This window comes from Crocodylus siamensis, chromosome 8, assembly GCF_052110815.1.
Source record: "Crocodylus siamensis isolate JL-2025a chromosome 8, ASM5211081v1, whole genome shotgun sequence".
In the NCBI taxonomy this organism is placed as follows: Eukaryota; Metazoa; Chordata; order Crocodylia; family Crocodylidae; genus Crocodylus; species Crocodylus siamensis.
The window spans coordinates 19016098-19039433 of record NC_143402.1 but is presented as its reverse complement, the minus strand read 5'-3'; the positions used below and the strand labels follow the sequence as shown (position 1 = coordinate 19039433).

The window sequence follows — 23336 nt, the reverse complement described above, 5'->3', positions numbered from 1 at the left end:
GTTCTAGGATTCTCTGTCCCTGTTTTCCCACAGCTAAAACATGGAGATTTGGATGTCCTCAGCTCCATAACAGGAGCCCTAGAGAATCCCCCAAAATGGCAGTGCAATGCAAATGTAGTTGAACGTTTAACTGAGTGCCCATCAGTGGACTCATTCTGTGTAATGAAGGCTCACTGGCTGCTCATTTAGGCCATAGGAATAATAATAAGTGGCTGCAGACTTGTTAAGGATGCAGCATTAGGAGCCTGTAAAGGCCAGCTGCTTGCAGCTATTTCAGATAAACACCATGGTGTCTCCAAAGCAGAAACCAGTCCCTGATACCACATGCTCAGGATTGCTTGGTCTTCTCAGCTGGCACGAGCAGAACTGTCAGAACTCCTGCTACATCTAGAAGCATGGTGCTCGATCTTGTAGCCCTGTGGGCCCAGTGAGTGGTGTGGGGCCGGTCCCTGGGCTGGATTGGGCTCTGGGGCTTCTCACAGGGTTCAGAAATTTGGTAGCAGGGGAGTGGTGCCACTGTCCCACCATCACCAAATTTTCAGGCCTGTGGGGACCCAAGCAGGCCTGGGGTTGAGCATCCCTTTTCTAGAATATGGGGGGATCTGGAGGTCCCACACCCTACTGCCAAGATTTATAATGCTCTCAACCATTCTTCTTAGAAGATCTCCCAAAGTGAAAGAAAAGCCCTGTGCAAAAACTACAGGGTAGTAAATGTTGGAGTAAGGCCATTAATTCTGGCTTTAGCATATTGCAGCTATACTAAAGAAACAATCAGACACAGAACCAATATCTACTGGTTTTCCTGGTACAGAGCCCTGTTTGGGAAATGGTTCCTATGGCATATAGCAGCCATTAATATACCAGCTGTAACACAGGAAGAGCTGATCCTCACCAAGTGTATTCCTTCTGTATTATGATACATGTAGGATGGCAAAGACTATATTCCACTGAACATCACATTATGCCCTGATGGAGAATCTAACCCAAAAACCTGCCCAGTGGAAGACAATTTGAGCAGCCGCATTAACCGCTGGAGTGCAGTGGAAGCAAGGTGAGGAAAATGCTTTCTTATGTTGGTTTAAGTTAAGAATCTAGATAATTCAGAGTCCATGCTGGGAAATAAGTCATATATCACTTGGGAAGATGATCTTTGTGAGTAGCTTCAGGGTAGTGTCGTATTTTATGACTCATATGACTCTGCTTGTCAAGGTTCAGCTTATTGGTTACAGCAAAGGTATCAGACTCAAATCGGTTGGAGGGCTGCATTTCCTGTTTTTCAGGTACCCATAAGCTACACCACCCATAATTCTGCCTGCTGCTGCAGGAAGCCCCACCACCATAGGTAGAGCCAAGGCTCTGACTGCAGAAGCAGGCAAAAGTCCATGAGCCGGATGACCCAGCTCCACAGGCTAGATCTGGTCCACAGCGCAGATGTTTAACCCCCTTGGGTAACAGGACATAGAAGAAAATTCAATGAAAGATGCTGAATTTGAGCTACAGAGGAGTCACTTGGGAAAGAAGGATGATGACAGAATCATGCTTGGCTATACACCGGGGTGGGCAAAGTGAGGCCCAGGGGCTGGATGCGGCCTGCCAGGCCATTCTATCCAGCCTGTGGGACCCCTGAAAATTTAGAAAATTAATATTTATCTGCCCCAGGCTGCCTGTCATGTGGCCCTCAATAGCTTCTGAAAACTCAGTAAGCGGCCCTCCACCCAAACTAATTGCCCGCCCCTGCTATACACTAATGTCTTGCCCTTCTGGTTTTCAGTATTAATAGTAAGAAGCGACCACTGAGTGTGAAGACATTTGATGAGGTGCCAGTGGAGAAGGAGAAAGTTATGCATGAGGTAAGTGAGGGGACCATGTCTCTTTCCACCAGTGTTCATGAGGCCCATAAAGAGTTTCTGGAGCATGTGTATACTTCATTCAGGGAGATGGAAGTTTGGCCTGGGAGCTGCATGCCAGCGAATAGAGGTCTGCACATTGCTTAATAGAACAATTCAAAGAGAGTCTAAGGGCTGGTTTTCCCAGGTGTGCTCAGTGCGAGGCACTTAGTCATATTGCTGCTTGGGAATTCCTTCCCCCTGGTCCCCTAGAAAAAGGCTGGGGAGGAACCCCTGAAAGATCTTGCTTTCATTTCAATATGGAAAAAAAAACAAAAATTTGGAACCTCAACATCTTTCAAAATGTGGCATTCCAGTTTTTCATCCAGCTTTGTGCTTTGTGTGGCCACTTCTAAAATCATAGGTTTCTCAGGTCCTGGATGGCTTCTGTTTGTCTTCCTTACAAAATAATTCAGGGGCTGTGTTTGTGTTTCAGCTTCTTGAAGGCATATCCCTGTATGGTGCTTGCTACAGAGATAGATTCACTAGCACTAAAGTGGTAGCCTTTCCACTCAAAATCTACATAGCAAGAAGCCTGGGGAGGCATGAAGCCATTAAGAGACCTTCTGGTTGAGGAAGAGAATGAGCACCTATATGCTGTAGTGCAGCAAAAGGAAAGTAGGATGCACACAGTTTTGCCTCACACTGCAATCCCAAAGCAGGGAACTCTCTCACTCTTTGACCTGCACGGGGAACCTCTTGTCTAGCCAGCAGATATATATTCCACATCAGACAATGTCTGTGACTATTGCTTATTGTAGGAAACAGATCTCTTTTTCATTCTTTTGCCCATGCAGAATTGATGCCTATTATTATCTCAATGCTTTGTCATGCTTAGTTTATACAGCTTTATCTCTAGTCTACAATCTGTTTTGCTAATAGTTGTGCCATTTTGCACACCTGTTTTGCAATTGCTTGTGCCTGTACATCATGTTCCAAAGATTTCATTATTAGAGGCCTTTCTAAAATAACTACATGCATGGTAGGGGTATTTTCCCAAAGTTTTGGAAAGGGGTAACACTTTGAAATATTGGTAGCATCTCAGTGCCAGATTGCAGTAGAAACCTTGCATAAATATAATCCTTACTTGCAGTGTAAGTGCATCACGATGACTATCATTACCTTAAATGCCAATGGACTGTTTAGGTTCCAGTTTCAAAGGGCTACTCAGGAACATTCAAAAGATAGCATTACCCCATTCTCATATTTGTGCTAATTATTTGTAATGTTTTGATGAGTTGTTAACAGGTTTTTTTTCTTTAAATAATTTCAAGACACTATGAAAGCAGAAGTACAGGTCATTTATTTCTTGGCCAGCTTTCTAAAGAGACAGTGTAAAGAAAATCCAAGTCCTGTAAAATTAATGGGAGTTTTGCAGTGACTTTAGTGGAGCCAGGACTTCACTGTGTGTATTTATAAACAAGCTCCCTAACAGGAGCCTGTTCACACCAGGGATTATTAAAATATTTAAGAATGCGAATTTTCCTTTTATTCTTCAAGCTTTTTCCATAGTACCTGGTTTGGATGGCAAGATAAGACCGATCACAGTTTCATTTCCTACATCTCCTTTATTTTTCCTGTTATGCCCTATACAGTTGCTATTTTGCTTCTTTTGAACTCTCCTGAGGAGCAATTAAGACACAAAAGGAATTCCCCAAATCCCTCATTTGATTTTGTTGTCTTTAAAGGTACTTAGAGCAGGGACAGTTTACCTGCGAGTCTGTGCAGCACCCAGCACAGAGGCAGCCTGGTTCTGCTCATAGCCACCAGACATGACCTCAAAGCAAATAATGAACAGCAATTTTATCAGTGTTGAATCACTAGGCCCCCTTTTTAACACTTAAATAGGGTAAACCTAAGCTACCTAACTCAGCAGGATGGTTGAAAGGGTTTTCTTATATTAAGGGAGTTCAAAGATAGAGCCAGGAAGACACATGAATGATGACACTTTCCTTGCAAAGTGATTGAATGAGTCTTTCAAGATAACTTTCACTTTCCTAAAACATCAGTAACTGCTAAATACTGGATATTTCAAAGAAGTCCAATACTGAGTATTTCATAGAAATCATAGGGTTGAAAGGGACCTCAGGAGGTCACATCTAATCTAACCCCCTGCTCAAAGCAGGACCAGCCCCAGCTAGAACATCTCAGCCAAAGCTTTGTCTATCCAGGTCTTGATAAACTCCAAGGATGGAGCTTCCGCCACCTCTCTGGGTAACCTGTTCCAATGTTTTACTACCCTCCTGGTGAGAAAATTCTTCCTAATATCTAACCTAAACTTCCCTTGCTGCAACTTGAGACTGTTGCTTCTTGTGCTGTCAGCTGCAGACACTGAGAACAGTCCAGCTCCATCCTCTTTTGAACCACCCTTCAGGTAGTTGAAGTCTGCTATTAAAACCCCTCTCGGTTTTCTCTTCTCTAAACTAAATAAACCCAGTTCCCTCAGCCTCTCCTCAGAAGTCACATCCCCCAGCCCCCGCGCCATTTTTGTTGCCCTCTTCTGGACTCTCCAATTTGTTCACATCCTTTCCATAGTGGGGAGCCCAAAACTGGACACAGTACTCCAGATGTGGCCTCACTGGTGCTGAATAGAGGGGAATAATCACTTCCCTTGATGTACTGGCAGCACGCCTACCAATGCAGCCCAGTGTGCCATTAACTATCTTGGCAACAAGGGCACACTGCTGGCTCATGGACAGTTTATTGTCCACTGTAACCACCAGGTTCATTTCTGCAATGCTGCTGCCCAGCTAGTCGGCCCCCTGCCCGCACGGGTGCAGAAGATTTTTCCATCCTAAGTGCTGGACCTTGCACTTGTCCTTGTTGAATATCATGAGATTCTTTTTGGCCCAATCCTCCAATTTATCTAGGTCACTCTGAATCCTAGCCCTACCCTTCAGCTTGGTGTCATATGCAAACTTGCTGAGGGTGCACTCTATGCCATCTTCCAGGACGTTGATGAAGAAACGGAATAAAACCAGCTCCAAGACCAACCCCTGGAGCACTCCACTTGATACCGGCTCCCAGCTACACATTGAACCATTGATTCCTACTCTCTAAGCCCAATGCTCCAGCCAGTTTTCTGTCTACCTTACAGTCCATTCATCCAGCCCATACTTCCTTAGCTTTCCTGTGAGAGAGTTGTGGGAGACCATATCAAAAGCCTTGTTTAAATCAAGATACACCACATCCACCAGTCTCCCCACCAAGTATTTTAGGTAACATTTTATCTCATGAATGCAACCCTACAATTGTGTATGTTCTCCCTGTATCTCTATCCGTTCAGATTGCAGCTATGCCATTTAGATCAGTAGGGATGAACTTTATGGCAGGTGTACCATGAATTAGCTTCACACTGGGCATGTCTACATGTGCCTTTACACCAGCTTAAATTTACTGCTCGTGATGCAGGTGTCAAATTTACATTCAAGTCAGCGTAAGTCGTCACATTTACTGAACTGTACAGGCGTGCATGTGTAGATGTACTCCCGTACTGTGCAGTAGTTTTGGTTACTGCACAATAAATGTGCACGTGTAGGCACACCTACTGTCCCTGAATGCCACTCCTATCTCCTTTTCCTGCCCAATCTGCTGCTCTGCTTCTGCTTCCTGCCCTTTCTGCCGCTGTATTACACACCTACCTCAGGTCTGCCACAGAAGCTGCTTATGCCACTTGTGGCACTCAGGCCACAGGTTGGCCATCCTGAGTTACCTAATATCCCTTTGTCAGGTTTAACAACTGATTTCAAGCTCTACTGTGCTAAAAAACTCCTGCTTATACATGCAACCAGAATTTCTCCTTAAAAATTGGAGAAAACCAAAGAAAGGCAAAATCGTCAGCATTACTTTTGTGGTTTCACAGTCTTCCAACTGTGTACATGTTTTGATCCCTGCACTTCCCATGGTATCTTAATATTAATTTTAAAGCAGCTCAAAACTTTCATCTCCATAAAACCAGCAAGGCAGTTTTCACAGGGAAAATAAAAGCACCAGGGAGACAGGCTGGCTAAAGGGATTGGTAATATAAGCCATGATTCAACAAAACATACAAATTTAAACTTAACTTCTAAATTGATGAGAGTTATATATGTTCTGAAAGTGGTTTGCTATGCGGCAGTTGATTTAGATGGTCAAGTGACTTGCCAAATCAGGACTGCAAAGCAAACCTTTGCTCTAGGATCTAGGTTGTCAGCATTCCTAAAGTTACACAACCCTTTTATATTACTTCTTCTGCCATGGAACCCCTACCCCTAGCTCCATGGGCCATGAATTGAAACAAAGCTGGGCAACCTCCTGGCCTGCTCCACCATCACCCCCAATCTCTTTGGAGAACCCCTGATGACCTATTGCAGAACCCCAGTTTAAAAACCACTGCCAAGGCTGTTTGAAGTCCAATTCTGCTTGTTAATGCCCAGCTGAGTCACTTTGGGGCTTGTGTGGAATAGGTCAGTAGATCTCACCCTTGTTCTAATAAAGAAGCCTCTAGATTAAAAATGAACTGCCACTATGGAGGGATTCCTTGTTGGCTTGCTTAACTTGAAACCCATAGCTGAATCACCATGGAGCCTCAACCCTACCTAATGGTGGCCACTTCATGCCAGGGTTAGGGAAAGCTTGAACTGATCTTGCCTGTGTTTTACCTGCTCTGTGAAGAAAGAGAAGACTTCAGTCTGGAGTCAGCCTATTCTGTGTTATAGCACAAAACGTGCTTTAGAAAAGGAGGAGGAAGAAGGACAGACGCCATCTGGAATTTACTGTTTGAACCATCCCCTTTGTTCTTCTTTCTTTCTCATCTTTAATTGCTGCCCAGCTCAACTCCTGCATCACACACTCTCCCCCGGCTGTGGTGTTTCTAACTTGAGAAATCTGCAGTGCTGTATATTCAGTTAACATGTTGCTGATGTCCTGTTTCTTTTGCTGTACAGGAAAGTGAGTCGGACAGCGGGATGGTGCTGACTTCTGATGAGATGAAAAGCCTGAAGAGGCTGGAAATCCGCTCCTGGCCCTACGGGATTATGGCTCTGGCGTGAGTACTTTGAGTACATTTCTTTGGAGTTGGTGTTGTGTCAAAAAAAGCTCATGAAGAAAATAAGCGGGTTTTGATTCCAAATGACACACTTTAGTCTGAACAAGCAGACCATATGCAGCTCGGATTTTCAAGATTACAGTAGCGTGGCCATGGTTACTAAATTTCAGATTAATAGAAACAATCTAGCTTTGGTCAGAAGAGAGAAAAGCCATGCCAGTTGGCATATAATAAGGTAGACATAAAACACAATCCTAGACCTCTGAAAGAAATGTTGTGCTTACAAATGGGCGTGTGCGTCTCTCCCCACAGCCTGGATAATAATTAATTCATCAGCCTTAGAACTGGATGCATCAGTGTCAAACGAGAAGTGGTCTCGTGCTTTGGAACTGTCATATCAAAGAGGAGCAAAGACTCTGACCTAGCATTGGCTTGTTTGTACAGATGTGGAAAACATAGCATAGGAACAAAAGGACTGAGGATGCATATAGACTATGTTTGGTTTATCCTGTCTGCCTCTTTTTGAAGTTCTTATTGAGGGGTGCAACAATTTCAAGAAATAAGAAAACTTTATAAATCAAGAGACTAGTAGAGGAAGAGCCCACCCATATTGATACATACCAGACATGCATCAGCCTATTTCCAACATAATGGGCAAGAGGGACTTTCCAGGTGAATAGCAGAGGAAGAACTTAAGAAGATGGGATAGGTACTAAAAGGCCTGTAAGCACCCAGAAGATCTCTAAACTTTCTTTTGTATAACTTCTATGATTTTCTTCTCTCTAACTTCTGACAGCCTCTCTCTGCCTGACCCCTTCCTACCCTCAACAGACGTCCAACACTTCTTAACGCTCTCTCCAGTCTGAGGAACCAATTGATCCATCTTTTCAGACTGTGGTTCCACATAGGCATTGTGCCAATGCTGAGTTTGTGCTTAGTCATACATAGCACAGGCCACCAAAACAGATCACAGTAAAAGACACAGTCATCAGAAAGCAAATGGAGTTTGGCTTCCAGAGTTTCATGTTCTTTTAGCAATCTGTAAAGAACAATCAGACAATGGCAGAAAGAGGGAGATGGCTTTGATGATGGAGTGTGTCTTTTCCATGTGTATCCTTACAGAAAAATCCTCTAGAACATACTAAAAAATGGTAACCCTTTTATAGGGGTTCGGGAATCAACCTGTAGAATCTCATAGAGATTACTGGCCCAGAACTCTTCAAAAAACTTTACAGGAAAGATTTTCAGTTCAGCTAATTAGATTTTTAGAGTTCTTTCTCTCTCAGAGGTTTTTTTCTCTGTAGTATGCAAGACAGATATAGTTCTATTGGCTTCTACCCTATTAAATTCAGTATGGATTTTCACAAGGGTAATTTCTATCATTCCTGACAGAACACACTGAACTTTTTGTTGAAGAGTGATATCTTGGAAAAAGACTGCACTGAACAGTGTTTTAACACTGTGCACAATCAGTACTTGAGAAGGGCTATCTGTTTCTGACGGGCAGGGAGAGGAAAGATGGGAGAAGTCGACTTCATCTCTATGAATTCCTACAGTTTTTGGAGTACATTCAATATGCAGTATTTAGTGACAAAAGCTAGAGATCAGACTCATGTTGGCCTTGTTGCAGGAGGGTGCAGCTTTCAAATTCCACCGAGTCTATAGAAAAGGAGTATATTTCTGGGAGCAGTGTTGTCCAATAACATCCCCTCAGCAAGGTAGTTTACATGCACTGCCCCCGTACTAAAAACACAGAGATCCACCAAGGTCTGTATCACTCCTCCATCATGTATGAAACTTACACTCCGTGCAGTCCTGTGTAGAGAGATTCAACTTCATGCAGGTACCACATGCAGTATAGTTGCATTAGCACAGCAGTCTGCTAGAACTGATTTACCCTGCTTCTGTACACTGGGCCATGTATACATATCCTGAGCCACAAGTACATAATTTCTCTAGGGACAGATGAATTGAAAATAAAAATACAACAATCTTCCTGTGGATATTTGTTCCTTTTTAAGATTTTAAAAATCACATTTGCAGCATCTATTTTCCCCCTTCTAAGATTCAGAAGTGTTGAAATAAGTAGTTTCTGGGTTGTTTTTCAACTCCCCATCCCTCTTCAAGTTTTTAGCGAGAACCAAAAGACCAAAATCTCACCAGACAGGGGATCTAACGGCATTTCTATCTAGAAGCAGAAATGTAGACATTCCATGACATAGCCTGTTCTCTGCAAAAGATAAAGCCTCAAATAAACCTTCTGAGCTGGACATTGGGAGTTTAGCTCAGAGTTTAAATTGGCGGAGCTCCACTGACTTCAGTGAAGTTATGCCATGATTTACATCCATTAAGCCTGCTAAGTTCAAATGTTCTTTGCTATTCCACTCCCTGCTCTGCACCTGGTTCTTCCTGGGGCAGTCAGTCCACCAAAGGGCATCTGTCTAGAAATCTAATGTAGGCACAAGCCCTGGAGAAACAACGTCCATCTCATTCTTTTTCCCAGGACCTTAGTGACTACAGGGTAGAACAGGGGCGTGTTTTTGCTTGGTCAGTTTTTCCACTCAGTGTTTGAAGTCCAGCTGAGCAGTTGGCTTCCTTTTTAAATGATCTTGCAGAATTTCTGTGGCCCAAGAACATATTTATTTAAATATTAATTGCAGAGGGTCTTGCTATCCTTTCTGTTGAGGACATGTCATCCCTTGGCCTCCCCTACCCGTAACTTGAAAAACAGCCCCAAGAAACACATGTGATAGTCTCTAAATGGCTTGGAGAGGTCAGAAAAGAGTGTTGGTTTAGTAGGGGAGATAAAGTCATCCTTGTTAATTGTATATCTCTCTCTATCAAAAACATTTACCCTGGACCTGTTTCAAATAGTCGTTTTCTTCTTACACAAAACCTTTCAAAGGCTTAGCGTGTTTTCTAAACCAGGGTGGCTGAGTTTATTATTTTTCGCCAAAATCTCGCTATTTATTTATCTTGCATTTGCTTTCTCCATTGAGTTTAAAAGTTGGCAACACTACACACCAGCGAATGCCAGTGTCAAGAGTTTATTGAAGATGAATCTGATACCCTGGGACTGGGAGTTCTATTAGACAAGTAATAACCATTTTTGAAGTCAAAGCATTATACGCTGCCATAGCAAGGAGAGAGAACAGAGGCAACGTGTGCATGTGGGACATAACAGTGAACACTCCAGTGTCAGATTTCATCTTGTAATGTTAACAGACCACTGCAAAGCCAAGTTTTAAACTCCTCTTGGAGAATCTCTAATCAAGTCACTATTTAATATCTATAATAAATTTGGCATTCTTTTTCTTGTCTGACTTGATGATGCTTAGCTGATCTCCAATGATTTGGCTAATTTTGGCTGAGTGCCCTGACCCCAGCTGACTGGGGCTCAGCAGATGTACTGCAGGCTCCATGATGCTGCACTGGGATTGCGTTGCTGAGAGCCATCCATTTAAGTCTAAGGCAGCCTAGGTGCACAAGAGTGAAAGCAAAACAATTGCACTTAGCAGCATCTGGCATTCCAGTTCAAATACAAAGTGTCTGGGGAAAATGCAGGGAATAGTAGCTGCTAGAGGAATAGCTGTACAACTTGCATCTTCATAATTTACCTGTGGGATCTTCTGTGCTATACAGACACCCAGGGAAAATGGATCAGCGTTCCTGCTGCAGCCTCCTATTTCCATATGAATGGGATTTGGAGATAAAATCTCCATACACATACTCAAATGATTTGGGAGAATTCTCCTGGTTTTGTTTTCCTGGTAGAAAAACCTACCCAGAGACCCTGGAACAGACATTTGAATGGTGAGCCCCTGAAGAGCAGAGAACTCGCACTGTGATGCCGCATAGCCAGAGGCCCTGTGTACACATCTCAGAGTACTCTGCAGGCTCCCTCAGTCTACCTAGAGACAGATGGCAGCAGTGCACAGGGAAGCCCTGATTGGTTGATCCAGACTGTTCAGAGTCAGCCTGTGGCTCCCTGCAGCACAATGTGGTGATTGTGAAGGGGCATGTTCTGCTTCCCACTCAGCTGGAGCAGTAGACTCCAACCCAGGCAACATACTGTCTCTTGGCAGGAGAGGGGAGCAATGCACCCTGGGATTCTGGAGAACTGTGCTGTGGCTTCTCTCAGAAGGGAATGTGTACAGACATTTGATCTCCTAGGGAAATCTTTCCCAGGATTGAATTACCCCTAGTTGTTCCCAGGTTATTTTTCTCCTGGAGTGGCTATTTTTGCTCTGGAAGAAAAATTCTCAACATCTGTACAATCATATTTTCTCCTGGGAGGATGGAAGACATTCTTTTTTGTTGCTAGCCACCTTGGACTAGTGACATTTTCCTCTATGATCCTGTACCAGAGGAATCTAGATTGGAACGACCCCAAATTTAAGGCATTAGTAAACAGCTTCTGAAAATCTTGTGTAAGTAACTTTCCAGGGTCACCCAGTGATGCAATGACAAGACCCCAGATGAGAAAAGGAATACTTGGTCCCCAAGCTCATTCTTTCAGGCTCTCTGCCTCACAGTCCGCTGTTCCATGCGTTTATTGAGAATTGCCCGTTGCTGGTGGTGCTGCAGTTTTCTGCCAGAGCCTTTCATTTGGCTTGGCTGCATATCTGAGATGTTTGGTCCGAAGTTATCACTGGTGTCAGCAGGAACAAGTCCACTGAAGCCCTAATGGTTGCAGTCACTTACTCCCATGGTAGGCTAGTCCTGACGGTGAATTGAATTTAGCTTTGTTTTGTGTTTAGAAGCGTTTCAAAGCAAAAAGATCTTTTGACCCTAACTTTTGAGGTCCCTGTGTCAGCAGACATTGAGATGCATTGAGCTTGCCAGAGGGGAAAGCAATATTGGCTTCTCACTTTCCTGTGTTCATTGCCAATTCACTGAGGCAAACAGAATTACAGTCATAACTATTAGAGAAGAACCAGGGGTTAGTATGTAATATTTAATCGGGGGAAAAATATAGTAGCCTTAATCACTCTTACTCTGAAAAAGTGCTTCATTAAACACCTCATGAAAGCTGTTCTGAGGCCCTGAAGCTCACTTTCCCTTACTGTTACAAGATGTAGGCATAAGGCACAAATTGCTGTACCTGACACTACAGAACCCAGTTGCTCCCTTCTTACATGCAGCTTTTTAAATGCAGCCTCTGAACATGTCCCAGCTTTTTAAATGACTCCAGACACCTGTCTGAACCCCTCTGCTTAGGGCAAGGTGGCTGGGCAGCAGTGTGCGGCTGTGTTCTGCCTTGCACTTCAGAACTCACTGATCAGAGCAGAACTGCCTCCGCTCCTGTTTCCCTCCCCTAAGACATATGCTTACAGTCATCGCTCCACTTGCACATTCCTCTTCATGTCATCTGACTTTTAAGCCGTTAGAAACTAGCTCCCTTATACAGGAAAATAAACAGCCCCAGCAATGAGTTCCCAGTTCTTGGGGTGTTGATTTTGATATTTCTCTTACTGTAAGCCAAAAATCAATGATTAATGGAGTGAGAGGGAAAAGACCAATTATGTCATCCAGTCTGTTTCCTTCTAACTGATTCAAATGATCCCTTCCAGCATCTTCTGCCTAGCTTCTACTCCCTCTCCAGGGTACTCATTCTGGCAGTCTATATATATTTCCTGATACTTAACCTATTTTTTCCTTTGCTGGTCTCAAGACCTGTCTGTATCATGCTGGGAGACCTGGGCAAAGCACTTGAAGAATTTGAAAATGGCATGGTGAGACTTCGCTGTAGGTTTAACCAGGTCTCATTACCAGGCTAAAATTCTCTGTCTTTAGCCAGATCCCATGACCCATTAACCGTGTTCATGCTGATCCATGCCATAGATTTTAACTGTACTGTAACTGGGACAGGCAGACGTGTGTTGGTAGCTACTCTAATTCCAATTTATAGACTAAACAGGCCTTTGAGTATACCGACTTGGTCCTTACCAATCAATCCCTCAGCCTCCTGTGGCATTTACATCTGGCGTATAGGTTCAGAGCTGGGGGAACTGTAGAACAAAAACCACAGACATTTGTAGATTATTATTATTATATCCCCATTAGTCACCAGTTAGCCAGGCTCAGATTGGTTCTTTTCATTCCCTCACCAGTTAATCCCTCCAACACCTCAGCCATTTTTTTGGTTCTGTTTTCAAATTTCCCTCGTTTGCAGCCATACTAAAATAGATTTTTCCAATAATATTTAATGTGCAAACTGCAGTGTTCAGACCCCCCTAAGAAGGGTACAAGGTCATGTGGAAACTAATTCAAGGATTTCTGAATTATTATCACTGCCTTGGAACAATTTCTCAATGTATTTTAGGTGTCTCACTCTCCCCCTCTTTCTCCATAATTTCAAGTGATAACACGAGTTATGCAGGAATTAATGGAGACATGAATAATTATGAAGGGTGTTGTGACATTGATCAGGGCCTCCTTTCTACCTTTTCCCATCACATGTGAACAACAGATTATTTGAAAATGAAGGTTAGTGAAAGAAGAATCAATACAGGGAATATTTATTTAGATAGCATAAGTTCAACTTGGAAATTCATTGAGTCAAATATTATGGCTGGATTTTAAATAGGATTAGGTCACAATATATTTATTAACATTTGTAGCTCTGTAATGCCATGAGTAATAAAATCATGTGTTTTGGGCCATAAACTATTTTCCTGTGGGGCTCAGGCTTGTTTCTCCTAATATACAGTATTACAGCAGTTGGCTTTGAATGCGGTACTAAAGGAGGGGTTGCTTTCATTTGAAGCACTAAGTACTAGTTGCTGTTGAAAGGAGGATACCAAAGTAGATGGACCAGTGATACTTGACAAAGTGTGGCTGTATCTGTAGCAAATGAGATTACAAGTCAGAACAAGAAGGCCTTAGCCTTGCCTTCTGATATCTTCCAAACATATGAGCTTTCCCTGCTACGGAGACAAAAAAAAAAAAAAGGGTAGAATGAAGCATCAGTAAAGACAGAACATTAAAAAGGTAAAAATACAAAGAGCCTAAGGTTGTTTTAATTTTGGAAATGCATTTTGGATTAAAGGTATGTTTTCAAAAGTTAATTGCATTTCAGTCTGCTATACGTGGTGAATCAAACAACTTGCTTCTGACCTACCTCATCATCTCTCGGGCTTTGGAGCAAATATTAAATGTCACTGTTTTAGAATCTCTTCAAACATCAGTGTGATTTAGGTGATAGACAGAGCCATTCCCAGATCCAATCTCCTGACCTAGAGGGGACACAAATGTAACAAGAACATTTTCTGGGAGCCAACAAGGGTCTGAAAGTTTCTCATTGTGTGGCCTCCCTAAACCCTAATAACATTTCTTTTATCCAGAACTCTAAGACACACAGGCTGGGGGCCAAGTTACACAGATACTTTTGTGCTTCTCCCAGTCTCCATTGACAACTTTAATACCTGGCAAATTAAAAGCCAGAGCATCCATGGAATCAGCTGACAAGTGTCAACAGGAGTGGGTAATAAAAAGAGAAATACGTAAACAAACAGTGAGGCAGAAAGGTGGCTCTGTTGCTTCTGTCAGATGTAGAATTTATCTAAAGACCATGGAGGGAGTGGGGATACAGGGTCAGCTGCCAACTGTGTGGTATTTAGAAGCAACTCCCACTGATATTTTTCTCTGGACCAGGGAAAAAGAAAATAATTTAGATTTTGACATTAAAAGTTTACCACCGTGCTGGAACTCTCAAGGTTGTAGCTTATTTTAGTCTTCAGAGGCAACCTAGCAATTAGTGACCTGCACTGCCAAACAAGAGATTGGGTTCAACTCCAGTCTGGATTTACAGGGCCAACACAGTGGAGTTTATGTAAGCGGCTGTGGATTGGAGTTCATTTCAGAGATGCAAGAGGCAGCCTAACAGTTAGCTACCTCCATCACCAGGCAGGAATCCTGGAGTCATTTTCTCAGTCCAGGGATGAGCAGGAGGGACCAATAGTATAGTGACCACTACAGTGAATTGAAAATCAGCCCTGGTGTGAAAATGGTGCATCTCCCAAACTTGGTAGGAATTGTACCTTTCTGTATTGTGGTAGAATTTGCCTCAAGATATCAGGATTAAATAAATGGCTTAATAGATTAAGATCTCCAAAATATAATTTAACACACACTGACTCATCACACTATAGACAATGACATAGGGGCATGACTATGTCGCAGTGCACACAGACACAAGCCAATACGTTGCCACAGCAAATACATATGCCCTGGTAGCCTTCTAGAGCTACTAGAGCAATGTCATTGAGTCAGATTGAAATTATGGATTATTGCAGAAAGATGCTGGTTAAAAAGGTGTAAACCCAGTAGAGAAGTTCAGAGAGCCACCATCAAGGTCTGATTTCTTATCAAAACCATTTCCATATCAACCAAAACTCTTTTGCAAAAGCGCTTTGAATTCCTCAAGTAGGGGGATGTTTCAGGGTAGTCTACAACAATATAGCTACCTTGTTTGTAAACAGGTGAACTTCTTTTCAAGACCAACTTGTGAATGTACCTAACAAGAGGATACTCACACTCCCTTAGGATTCTGCATGTCTGCTTTACCCAATAGGGGTGCTATGGGGTAACAGTGCCTCTTCTCCCCATCAGCCCCTACAGTAAAAGAAGACTTAGCTGACAGACTTCTCAACTCTTAGCTGACAGACTTCTCAATAACGTGGTAAGCAAGGGAGATTTGCCTACAGTGCATACAAGGTGCACTCTTGCTTCCCATATAGTTACAAATTGAAGTCCATCATAGATTATTCATTAATCTCATCTTTTACTGACTTAAAGAAAAATCATAGCCCATGGTTCTGATTTCAGAAAAAGTCAGATCACACTGAGCTGGTGTCAGAGCAAGGAGAAGAAATATCATCACCTGTACATGACAGGAGCATTTGTAGCTAGGATACATTCAGTGCACTGAAGGGTGGTTGGGGAAAAAGACAGAGCATTGGGTCTCCTCTGGGTTTTATCTTTAGACACATTCCTGAGCACCTCTGGGTATCTCACTAACTCACGTTTTCAGCACCCCATCTGTAAAATGTTACCTATGTTATAGGGATACTCTGAAGTTGTATTCATTAATAGGTGTAATGTACCTTGGAGATTAGAGAATGACCAACATGAAGCTATTGAAAGAAAAGGGCAAAATCCTATACGGAAAGTGTCTATATATTGTATTGTTTGCCTTTGTGTTCAAACAGGAGGAGAGCTGTCAGCAAGAGCAAAGAGTCCATTCTAGCTGATCACGAGCGTGAAGCTGTGAAATACCAGCCAACAGTGCAGGTCGAAGAGGACGCCTTGGATTTCACACTGGAAGACTCAGTTCTTCTGCCAATGGATCCAAACCTGGAATGTCACAGTCCACCACCAGATTACAACTCTGTCATCCACTACTCCACCCCTCCAGTGTAACGAGTCCAGTCCAAGCCAGGTCCTGTTGCAGCTCTTTCTACAATGCTGGATTCTAACGTTCTTCCACACTTGTACAGATTGTTTAAAGGGACCAGAGTTAAAGGGGAGAAGGGAAATCACTCAGCACATGGGTTGATATGTCCCTTGTTGATGCATCCCTTTGTGAATGGAAACACTTTAAAAGCAGTTACAGCACTACCTTAAAGGCATATTTCAGTTTAGCCAGTCAATTAACATTCTACATACTAAAAGAAAAAAATAGAAGCTACGGCCCCTGCTCCTTCCTCTCCTCCCAGGATTTCTCACTGGCAAATGCAGATATGCACGTCACTTCAGGAGCATTCTGCTCGTTCCATATGAACCACTGAGGAGAGCAAAGTTGAATACAATGTTGAATCAGCCATGCCTGTGCCCTGAAAGGATTACACAATAGGTGCTGTTAGGGGATCACTAAAGAACTGCAGCTACAAACTTTGATTTGGATTTGGGGAACAAATGAAAAATTCAAGATTATTGTTTTAAAAAGTGATGGGGATTTTATTGTCCCTCCCCAAATGCATGTGAAATAGGCATACATGTTTTCCTTAAAGCTGGTAATCTAATATTGTGTACGTGCTATGACATCATGTTTCTGTTTACCTTCTGAATACCAGTCTCTCTAAAAGGAAGCACTCCCTCCAGGTTTAATGGCTGATGCCAAGCACAGTTTGATCTCTGGAATGCCAACCTGTACCAAACTGTGATACTTCAGTGTGTGCCCAGGGAACAGCCTGGTCCCCTTGCCAAGGTAAACATCAGTGTGGCATACAATGCCCCCTGCACCCAAACTCTGCGTGTGCCAGTCAGAGCTCTTAGAAGTCTAATCGTCAGAGCCCAACTGGATCACAGATCTACAGAGCTAACATCTGAAAGAGAGCTTCCCCTCTTCCCCCCCACACCAGACCTGTGTGCAGCAGGGTTTGAAGGTTTGTGAGCACGCGTACCCAAGTCCTTGCAGCAGCCTCACAAGCACAAAAATAATCCTTGCCATTTGAATGTCCTGTGAAGTAATCTCAGCTGACGTTAGAAATTGAGGAAGGGATGAAACATCTAGGATGTCAAATCTAAAACGCAGCTGAGGGAGATGCTCATTGACAGTCAAGCCTGTAACCTTTTAAAATTATAGCTCTGTGCAGGGGATCTGTATGCATGTTCTCTTTGTGGGAGAACCTACACAGCCCTTCCCCTCCCACAGGTTTGAAGCTGTGTTTTGACTTCTTCAGAGGGAGAGAGTTTTTTCAATGAACATAAGCCAAGGGAAATTTAAAAAAAACCAAACTTGGCAAACAATATGGTCATGTCCCCCTAACATATTCTACATTATAAAAACAACCCAGACTGCCTCATAACATTACAAATGCTTAGGCAGAACTGATTACATTGAAATAAATAGGAAAGAAGCCTCAGGTATTATCACAGGGGAAATGACAGGCCCAGCACCACGTTAACTGTGAATGGCAAAGCATCTGAAAATGGGGTTCTTGGGAACTGAGGTCCTGGTTCTCTTTTATTTTTATATAGATTAACTCTAAAGCTAAAGATAAGAGATATGAAGTAACTCACAATCCCCTTGTTTGCAGCAGACCTGCCAGAGAGTTGTGGTCTGTAGTTGCTTTATGCTCATTTTTGCACTTCTTTGTATTTTAGTTGCTATGCATTAACTAGAGCTGGTCAAATAATGAGAGAAAATTGGTGAGGAAAAATGTATCTACAGAGCTTTCTGTTGCTTGTTAGATCAGTTGTTCGGTGAATATTAAATTAACCAGCCATGGGTCCATTTGAATAATAAAATACTTGGCTTACAAATTATTTATTCTCAAGACAAATGGAAAAAAAAATGTGCCCATACATAATTTGGCTAGCTCTAGCATTAATGGTGTTGATGTGAGGTGGTTTGATGTTGTGCCTTGCTCTGTAGCTTGTGAGAAATTATGGTGTGTAGAAGCTTTTGCTTGTGAAATCTAAATATAAGGAAGCATCAGGAAAAAAAATAACAGCTGCAAGTATATAAATGTACTCTCCATTTTTAAAAGAAAATTGGAAACACTGCTGTGCTAATTAGCTGCTTCCAAGAAAGTTCAACATATTTTCCCCTTCCTTTTTCTTAAGAACGCAATCTGCAGGGCCTTATCTGAAACTAAAGGCATGGGGAGGGTGCTACCCAAGTAGAACCCAAGGGGCACTTTTATTTAAGGAAACTGTGCACGTAGAGAGTCTCTTTATGGCTGTTGGCCAGCATCCCTCAGGGCTGCTCTTGCGTCACATGAAGTTGTCTAACAACACAGAAGTACAACCCCATGCACTGGGGAACCCCAGTTTAATCACCGACAGGCCTGTTAAAATGGAGGGTCTCTTTGTAGTCCCAGGGTCAGGAGCTTTCTAGGGCTTGCCATGCCTAGGATGCCAAAGATCAGTTCTTCAGCGACCCATTCATCTCAGGCAGTGGGTGGAAGGTTTTGGTTTAATCCTGCCAGCCCCACAGCATTTAGAAAATGCTTCCAAGAAGCTGCAAATGACATGTTCACGCAGACGTGTTTCCAATTTTTGCATGGGGAAATTATTTCCCCTTGTTGGTAAATGCAACCAGCAAAAACATTGCCTGAAAAGTATTATTGAACATATGTGTCTTGTATTTTATTTACTAATATTTTGTTTGTCCTTTCCTCATCCCCCTTTATTTAATTATTGTTCTGTCCTTACGTTGGTGTATATAATTTACCCAGTAGAGGCAAATATAGCGATTCATTTATATGGTAATGTATGTAAGGTCTTAGTCAAAAGAGAAAAGGAGATTCTCTGATGTAACAGAGTTAAGCATCTTTACTAAACATTTCACTAATGCTTGCAGGACAGGCTTCCCTTTAAAGCACCTTCCTAGCCCCATTTTATAGAGACTCTCCTTTTGGCTGTTTGCATTTTGGACTCTTGTTTATGCCCTTTGTTATTTAGCTTCAGTTGGAAAACAGGGGCTGGATTCCTTCAGGAGGAATCCAGTGGGCTTGTCGCATTCCTCGAGGTGGCAGCCATGCAGCTCCAGGTAAAGAGGAGAGATTTTCACTGACTTTATTCTAACTCAAGGCTGACCTACTGGCTGGAAGAAGAGAGGGAGCCAAATTGTTAAGTGATGTAGTGTTTGATATTTTTCAGATTTCTCAGGGATTCCTATTTGACTCCAGAGGGCAGCCAGCCACCTGCCTTGCCAATCTGATTCAGCTCAGTTACATTGGCTATTTTACATGGTGCTTTCCCCTTCTCTTTTTCTCCTGCAACTCTGCAATTTGAGGGCAAAGGGACTCAGAGCTCTCAGGGGCAAGGATCATCTTTTCCCCTGACGACTGCTGGAGTCAGCTCAGAGGTCAGGGGCATGCCGCTTCCACACCTACCTCAGTACAGTATTCCAGATGGTGTTTCTTGACCCTAATGTTTTCTTGCCCCCATCCCTTTTCCTCACTCTCCATTTACCCATGAACATAGAAGGTTCCTGTCACTGCCTCCCTTCATGGACCCTCCCAAAGACTTCTGGCTAAGGTCAAGTGTAGAACCATTTTCACTCAGTCACCTCCTCTATACCTTGACCTTGCTGGGAATTAAGTAGACCATTTAAACAGGATTTAAATAGGCCTTTTCCATCTTGATTTTTCCTTTCCTTGAAAAAAGTCCCTTTGTTCTATATTACCTAGAAATCTCACTGTATCTCCTTTTTGAACAACATAAGCTTCCTTCTTTTCAGAGTGTTTAAGCATTCAGTATCCAGTACGCCAAAGTCCAGTGGATTTGTCCCTGAATCCCATCCATCTCCATGCTTTCACTCAGACAGTGTGATTGTTCTCTGGCCCTTTTGCTGTCTCTTAGTCTGAAGTGGGGTGTCAAGTGAGATCTTGGGTCTGCTCCCAACTCCCAGCCCACCACAGGCAATGAGGAAGATCAGATTGAAGTGGAAATCTCATGTCCTAAGGTATTTCTCTAGAGTGGGCCCAAACATGGGAAATAAAATCTGAACCCCCCAGTAGCTTTTGAGACATTTAGATTTGAATCTCAATATGGATCCAGACTCCACAGTTATCATCTTTAGTTTGAGCACAACTCTGTCCTGCTGCTCCCATGGGAGCTGTGTGGAAGACTATGGAAGGCCTTGGCACTTCCTGCCTCATGGCAGAGGGGAAGCTGGCATTTAAGCCTGCAACCATGCAGCCAAACCTTATCTGCCTTTAATGCAGTTACCAAGGTGGAAGCTTGGATTGATGTTTTCTAGGTCCCAAGCCTCAGCTGGAGGATTACAGGGAGTGAAATGTCTAGCAAACAGTTACTAGCAAGACACGAGGCACCGGGCCTTTGCAAGATGAGATTCTGAGCTCAAACACAGGTCTTTTGTCTATGAAAAATCAGGAGGGAAAGTACACACAGGGAGGCATGTATTACCCTTGAAATAATGGCTAAATCTTGGGGGCCCTTCTGGGTTTTCATTTTGATCTTTATTCAGGCAAGATCTTTGTCATTCAGTGCAGTAATGACTGAGTAAGGACTCATTAAAAATTGAGTGTGGCCTTCAGGAACTGAGTCTAACAAAAAAGTATCAGACTGTAGAAGTGTGTTGCCTCAGTTCTGGCCTGTTTGCTACAAATGTCTGTTTGGAACCCCAAGCCAAGTCTATACAGGCTGTGGTTATAGGAAGACTGATGCAGTGAGAAGAGTCCCATTGTCCTGCTGAATAATCCTAAGTGCTGGCTCCATTGTTATCCCTCAGTCAGTCTTTCCTTAGACCTTGAGCTGTCCAAGTCATTAATCAAAGCTGGGAATGCCCAATAACTGTGCAATTATGGACAATAAACTAAATAAGTGCCATGTATTACTCAACTCACCATGGAATGTATGTGTGCCCAGTCCCTGTTTGTCTGAAGAATGTATGCACTGAAAACTCTGCTTTCTTATGTAGTCAAAATTTGTATTGTATCTATTAACCAAAAAATAAAAAGATTCTATATTTATACAGCCCAGGGCTGCTGTGTGTCATCTGTTGTCTTGTGTGGAGTTGTCCTTGGAGAAGGATATAAATAAAAATGTGACAGTGTTGAGAGACTCTACAGAGAGTGGAATTTATATTAATTGATTTGTGGCTTTCAAAGTTTGGGATGTAAACTTTTCACATTGTGGCAGCTTGAAAATGCCTATCCACTGCATTCACTTAAAGAGCTCATACGGCTAAGAAAATGCCAGTCTGATTACGCTGGTGTATATCCATAGATCTGACCTGATCACATGGAACAAGCTGGATTATGAATCTAGCTGCCACTAAAATCTAGCCAATGAGACCCACAGGCCCCAGTCCTCCAAACAAATCAAATCAGTATGGCCACTCATGCTCAAGTTAAATGTCTGCAGGATAAAAAACTGTGCTCAATGCAGTAAGACCTAATGTTAAGCTTCAAAACTGTGCTGAAGAGAGGCCTGCCCCTGCATGCATTATTCTCAACTCTACAGGGCCTAAATACGTGGCAGTGGGCAAAGTGACAAAGACAACGGGAATGGGAACTGCAGGGTAGGCTGACATTTGGTGTCTTATGAGAGGGCTTTTTAAAGTTTCAAAAGAATACCTTGTCCCATCATTTAAAAACAACTGTTTTGCAAGCCGATTTAATTCCAAACGATATCATCCCATAGTTGTGCAGAGATCCTCACTGGATTCTCATGCGCAACTAAAGTACTGAACTCCTTCCTAAATCGAGAACTCCCCAGGTTATGTGGAGCAGTGCAGTAGGTCTAAAAATGTAGAAAAGTAGGAGAAAGGGGAATATTTTACTTGAATTATAATTTTTCATGATGAGGGGCTCTTTTTAATATTTGGGAAGACCCCTGTAATCATGGTTTGAAAGAACTCCTTTCCAGTGGCATAGTTAATCATAGTTAATGATTGCTGGCCATGCCGTCTATGAGATCTTTTCAGTTTATTGCAGACTGACAGAGATTCATTTCTATTTATTTTTCCAGGGAGAAGGTTTCATTAGAAAAATCATTGTGTTATGGTGTTCCAGAGACATTTCCCCATTAGCACAATCTAAAAGTTTTTGGCATGGGTCTTGAGCTAATCGCAGGGGTTTGAAAAACGTCAGAGCACTCGGTCACTTGGAACCTTTTAAAATTTCTCCTCAGCTCGCACTCCAGATAGTCCTGGAAACAAGTGTCTACATTATACATGTCATTTGAAATGCTGCAGTCTCCTTGCATTCACATAATGAGCAAGAACATTCTTCCCTTTAAACTATGAAATGCTTTAGTGATTTATATAATGCATCACTCACGTATAATTTTGCTAGGCAGTACGGAGCCTCCTCCTTTATGATGAGGCTAATATATCAAACAGCAGAAAGAAAATGCAGAAAATTAACTCCGATTTGCTTTAAGCTGCTACTGTAAATTAGCGATTGCCCACAGCCGTGCATGTCTTTAGTTGCAAGGTGCCCAATTTTGCCTTGCCTTTGCTAAGAATGGTTTCTTAGAAAAGCACAGGATTAGGAAGACATCTCCACAGTACACTGCCACATAGAAATACCCAAGCTCATTCAAGTACCAGAAACAGTAGGCCTGTGTTAGCACAGCCCTGCACCCTCTAATATGCTTTCCAGCTCTCCTGGTTCTGGTCTGAGAGCTAGCTCAGACGTCTCTAGCCAGTGCTGCATCGTTCTGCGAAAATGTGCACGGGGGTCAAGACAGCTAAGACCTTCTCCTGTTTCCAAGAGTAACCTCAGCAAGATCAAGTAACCTTGTTGTGCCTCAGTCTTGCTACCTGTAAATGTGAGACAAGTTTGTATGTTATTTTTACTACTGTAGACCCTCCAGGCTCCAGACAATATCAGGGCACCGAACTGTAAGATATGTAGATGTGTGGCCCTGAAGATCATACAGCAGAATAAACTGAAACAGGCTTTTGTTTGTTTGTTTGTCAGGCTTGAGCAAAGGAGATATGA

The 23336-nt window shown here is 42.7% G+C and overlaps 1 protein-coding gene across 2 annotated transcripts in view; it reads left to right on the top strand.

Moving 5' to 3' along the window:
* Window positions 1-21364, top strand: part of LOC149858158 (vascular endothelial growth factor receptor kdr-like) — a 172807-nt gene extending 151443 nt beyond the window's left edge. For both annotated transcript variants that reach the window (XM_090060162.1, XM_090060161.1), the window contains exons 27-30: window positions 927-1051; window positions 1772-1850; window positions 6812-6912; window positions 16125-21364. In XM_090060162.1, the coding sequence (XP_089916288.1) occupies window positions 927-1051; window positions 1772-1850; window positions 6812-6912; window positions 16125-16335 (516 nt within the window). In that variant the 3' untranslated portion in view covers window positions 16336-21364. The remainder of the gene's footprint in view (window positions 1-926; window positions 1052-1771; window positions 1851-6811; window positions 6913-16124) is intronic.
* The last annotated feature ends 1972 nt before the right edge of the window (window positions 21365-23336 follow it).